Genomic DNA, 5,370 nt, shown 5'->3' on the forward strand with positions numbered 1-5,370 from the left:
GCTGCAGTCGTTAATGATGTTGCTCACACCTGCGTTTGACAAGACAAACTGACCACTTTAAAAACAGATCAATACAACTGAGGCGTGATGATTTTAGTGGTTGTGAGACTGTTAGCCAGAGGAAAAGAAATGAAGATGGACACCACTCACGCCATGTTGTCGTGGTTCACGATCGCAAACTAAAAATAACCCACAGAAGAATGCAAATCTATTGTTTTAAAATATCAAAGTTATGCAACTCAGATATGGTGCATTTTTTGCAATGTTATCAGAATGTAAAGAACTCAAAAATCCTATCGTTATTATATCTTTGGATCCTTTGCACACTATTACAAGATTGTTAGCCTCTATTCCTTGTAGTCACGTTAGATACAGTAATCGGAAATCAAGGAATTTACTTATTTTGTTGTATTTGAAGTGGTAAAATCAAATAAAAACAAAGTGTATAGCTCCTTTTTTGATTATATAGCTGTCTTTGACGGTGACTTAGCAGCATTTTTGCCACCAGCTTGTCGTTAAAGTAATTATGATTTAGAGATATGAATGGAAATAAAACCACGAGGCCGATATGAATACTTTTTCCCACTTGGCTTCTCTTTATAGCAGTCTGCGTGATATGACGTGAATGACTTAAGAGATACCATGTTGACTGGTAATAGTGTTTCAGACACCCTGGCCTGACAAATGATGAAAAGCCTCCGTGACTCTCCAACAACGTAACAGAAGCCCGGAGGGGGAAGGGGGGAGGGACATCCAGGGTAAAAGTAAAACCCCACTAGTACTGCAGCCATACAAAAATAGGAATCCCTCACATTCCCGCCTGTGAGGTTTCCAATCGTAGACCTTTCAGGTTGCAGCTAAAATGACACAAGCTATATATCACCTCCTCACGGGCCTTTATCTCTTTTATGAATCTGAGATGAATGAGCCACGTTTCTATTTTTAACGCCCCATGCATGTGTTTCACAAAGCTGTTTTGACACTGCACATTCCAATCTATTTTTGTTGGGATTTTTCTACATGTTACAATCGGCCATACCATTCCCACCGGCTAAAACCGGCACAACACATCTGAAGTGTGTTTAGGATTGTATATAGCTCCAGTATGTGAATGATGCTTTACTCACACGATTGTTCGCTTTTACCTTACATAAGATGTTGGTCAGTATGTTCAACCTCTTTAGCCTATAATCCAGCATGACGTGCTTGTCATTTTTGGGTAACATTTTGGTGAAAACAATCAAGAGTTAAATTTTTCTAGCCACTTGGGGGTAGTGGAAACACTCTCTACACTGACATATCATTACCATAATCTGATATGGCGGGTGGAATATGAAGTGGCGTTGCATATGTACGAAAGTTATGTGATTTAAACAAAGTCAACGTTTGGATTAAAATAACCAAGGAAATGTGATTAGAATTGATATGACAAATGAACCAACAACTGGGTTGAAGTAACCACAGAAGTGGTGTTATTTACATAAGGAATTAACGTGACAAATAAGTCAACTTTCGGGTCAAAATTACGTTGCAAGTGGCGTTACTTAAGTACGGAAGTTAAGTGACAAATAAAGTAAACTTTACGGTTAAAATAACTACAGAAGTTCCATGACAAAGAAATCATTGTTGAATTCTGGTTTCACATAGGACACGGACAGCAGTCTCCTGTTTAACTGTATTCTCAGGTGTAACTACAAACAGTGAATGAGAACAGCCTGAATATTTATAAAAGCAAACTTGATGTATGAGGATAATAAACTGCTGCAGAAGGACACAATCTGCCAAATTGTTCTTTCAGGTGGCACATTACTGATCTACAAACTAAAGCACGAATAAAGCCTTCATAAACTCCGTATGGAGTGTTATATTAAATGTTGATATGCTGACTGTTTAATAAGAGTATTATGTCTTTCACTTTCTCAGCGGCACCGCATGGGGAAAATCTCTATGCTGCCATTTTGTCCGGATGCAGATATTTGAAGCACCTGTCATGAAACGTGAGATGACATTTCAATAAACCTCGATGTATATGCATTCCCTGCACAAAGTCAGTATGGTTGTAAAGAGCCATTGAAAAAAAAAAAAGAAGACGCAGTGTGGCAGCCAAAGCGTTGGGTAGAGTTTCACATTCTATATATAAGCCTGGTGACTTGTGTCCCTGCTGCTCTGTTCAAATGCCAGAGTCCCACTGTCAAAACAGAGAGAGGGGCGCAACAATATGATGGACCTTTTTGAGACCAACCCTTATCTTTTCAATGATTTGCGCTATTTGGAAGAAGGGGATCATGGACCACTACAGCACCTGGACATGTCCGGGGTGTCCCCTCTCTACAACGGCAATGACAGCCCGCTGTCCCCGGGCCAGGATAACGTCCCGTCCGAAACCGGGGGGGAGAGCAGCGGGGAGGAGCACGTCCTCGCGCCCCCGGGTCTCCGGGCGCACTGCGACGGCCAGTGCCTCATGTGGGCCTGCAAAATCTGCAAGAGGAAGTCGGCGCCGACGGACAGACGCAAGGCCGCCACGCTCAGGGAGAGGAGGAGGCTGAAGAAGATCAACGAGGCCTTCGAGGTGCTGAAAAGGAAGACCGTGGCCAACCCCAACCAGAGGCTACCCAAGGTGGAGATTTTACGCAGCGCCATCAGCTACATCGAGGGGCTACAGGACCTGCTGCAGACGCTCGACGAGCAGGAGAAAACGCAAAACGGATCATCCCACAAGTTCAAAGAACACAGTGTAAGAGATCATTCAAAAATCCTCACAGTGTTCCCATGATATCCCTCCGGAGTCTGTCAGTAGGCCTGTGGCATTCAGATGACTTTATAATGACATCATGATGACTCAATGATGTGTTTTTATTCCCCATTGTATCTGTTACATCCCTATAATATTTCTGCATGGACTTGTAAGGTGTCTGTGGTGCTATTAATGACTATTCATCAATAATGACTATTGATGAATAGTCACTAAGTCACTGATGTCAATGTTTGGTCACTTTATATATTTTCCTTTTCAGATATACCTTTGATCTTCCAATAATAGTCATCTTATTTGGGTTTTTATGTCAGGCAAAAGTATGTTAGCACGTTTGCGGAATGTTTTTCAGTTTGTCAATTACCAATTTGACAAACTATACTTATGTTTATGCATGAGGTTTAGTATTAACTGACCAAAAACATGCATGGATAACATGTGATGTGTGTTGTTACAGGTGGCCAGTCATGAGTATCACTGGAAAAAGTCGTCCGAGACCTGGCCGACGTCTGCCGACCATTCCACTGCAGCAATGACAAACCAGAGAGAAGGTACATCTGTCAAACTTCACCTACGATCAACAGTAAATGAATACATAAAAGGAAACTATTGTCAATGTCCTTTGTTTTCAGGAACCAGTGAGTCTTCTGGGGCCTCCAGCCTCCTGCGTCTGTCCTCCATCGTGGACAGCATCACCAATGATGACAAAGTCAACTTCAGCGAGGACGTTTCAGAAAACTGAAACATACCCAAAGAGCTCGACTAGACAGCAATTTTCAAATTTCGAATTTACATTATTTATCTCTAAATTATTTCCACTATATTCAGCCATTCTGGCTTCTGTTTGTTATGTAGTCTTCATTTGTACAGCAGGAGCAACACATTTGTACATATTTTATAATAAAGTGATGTTTAGATATTATTTATTTTATATTAAGAAACAGATAAACGCTTTTATGAAAGCTGATATTGTATTTAAGAGTTTGTACATATGTAACTGACCAAGACAATAAATTAAAGAATAACTACACAGTTAAACGTTTTTTTTTAATCTAAATGATATAACTGCACTTTAATGAAACACATCAAATGCTGTATGGTGTAAATATTGACATTTCTTACCGAATTTATAAAAATAATCTGCATTTTATGGTTTAAAGTGGCTCAAAATACCATCAAATGTTTCAATTAAGCCCTAATTTTCAAGGCAACAGGGGTCAATTTCCGCTCAGTCTTTTCAAAATAAACTTCCATCTTCACAGAAAACAATTTAGGTTTAGGCAACGAGACGACTTAGTTAAGTTTTAAGAAAAGATTGTGGTTTGGGTTAAAAATAAAACTACAGAAGTGGCGTTGCTGAAAGTTACATGACAAATCATTCAATCAATCATTTTATAGGTGTCGCCACGAACTGAAGTATTAAGTTGTTAAATTTTACTCATTTAGCGGCAGTCACTAAGCTAGCTAACGTTAGCTAGTTAACGTTAGCTAGCTAATTCCACCATGCTTTCATGCCATTGTTACACTGGTTGGAGAAAATGAGCATCCCTTTTCCTCGCCGCTAGGAGACCACAGCCGGGAGGAGAGCAGATGGGTGCTCCGGAGACAGAGGCACCAGGGTTTGTGCCAAAACGGTGCGTCTCTCTCAGCGTCGGGGAGTGAGGTGGAGGGACAGACGGGTGTAATTTTTGTCTCATTTGTGCTCTGATAAACAGTAAATTCATCGAAATTCAGAGTCCCGTGCCGTATTGTTATTTTCCAAGCTACTGTAGCTGTATCGCATGTCGACGCTGCGTTGAGGCTTTTGTCATACAGAAGATAAGATACGATAAAATAATCCTTTATTAGTCCCACAGTGGGGACATTTGCAGGATGACAGCAGCAAAGTGCAACTAGAGACATCAGTAGAAAACAATACACAAAACAAGTACAATAAATAGTCAAAACAGTAAAGGTACAATAAATAAGTGAAAAGAAGCTAAAAATACAATATAACATATGAGGTAGGAAATATGAAGTATTTATATTGCACATACATAGTGGGCGTGGTTTCATCCCTCAGCCCATTGCTCACATTTTTTCCCGAAAAAATGCAGGGGTTGGACTTCGGTTTAGACCTTGGGGTGAAGTTACACTTTAAACGTTTGCAATAATCTACATCATATCATCGTATCTTTAATCACAATGACATGTTTAAAGTTTCAACTCAGGAACCCTTTTTCTGCAAATAAAAAGTTAGTCTGCCTCTCACTGTATCTCTGTGTTTTACACCGAAATAGAAAAAAAACAGTTCAAGGTCTACCAGTTCCCCGAGCATTCACGGCTATTAGAAGTCCATAAGCATAAACTATACCCTGAAATGGTCTGGGCTGCTTCTCTTTGTTCCAGCTGGCCTCCAGCAGGACTGATCCCACAACAGTAACTCGAGTCCCCTCCGAACACAGCGGGCCTCCCCCTCCATGTCGTATGTTGGGGACATGGATCTTGGGCAGCAGGCGTGTGGGTCCAAAGCCCACTGGGATGATGTAGTTATCTGAGCCATTAGGTCTTAATTCATCATCACTTGGCTCATAACGGTATGGAAATCCATTGAGTCTTGTTTGTCGTGTATTGACGTG

The 5,370-nt window shown here is 40.8% G+C and overlaps 1 protein-coding gene across 1 annotated transcript; it reads left to right on the forward strand.

Annotated features, from left to right (window-relative positions):
• Positions 1-2,182: 2,182 nt before the first annotated feature.
• Positions 2,183-4,423, forward strand: myf6 (myogenic factor 6). Its single transcript, XM_068716720.1, has 3 exons — positions 2,183-2,734; positions 3,210-3,303; positions 3,385-4,423. The coding sequence occupies exons 1-3, from the start codon at positions 2,219-2,221 to the stop codon at positions 3,492-3,494; spliced, it is 720 nt and encodes a 239-aa protein (XP_068572821.1). The 5' UTR covers positions 2,183-2,218; the 3' UTR covers positions 3,495-4,423.
• The last annotated feature ends 947 nt before the right edge of the window (positions 4,424-5,370 follow it).

This window comes from Cebidichthys violaceus, unplaced genomic scaffold (genome assembly GCF_023349555.1).
Source record: "Cebidichthys violaceus isolate CVI_PGR_0920_01 unplaced genomic scaffold, fCebVio1.0.p SCAF_21, whole genome shotgun sequence".
NCBI lineage: Eukaryota > Metazoa > Chordata > Actinopteri > Perciformes > Stichaeidae > Cebidichthys > Cebidichthys violaceus.

Bases quoted from the DNA above. Each gene is read 5' to 3' on its own strand.
- myf6 (XM_068716720.1), top strand. From the start codon at position 2,219: ATGATGGACCTTTTTGAGACCAACCCTTATCTTTTCAATGATTTGCGC. The intron at 2,735-3,209 runs GTAAGAGATCAT...GTGTTGTTACAG, and splicing joins ACAAGTTCAAAGAACACAGT to GTGGCCAGTCATGAGTATCA. The intron at 3,304-3,384 runs GTACATCTGTCA...CTTTGTTTTCAG, and splicing joins AATGACAAACCAGAGAGAAG to GAACCAGTGAGTCTTCTGGG.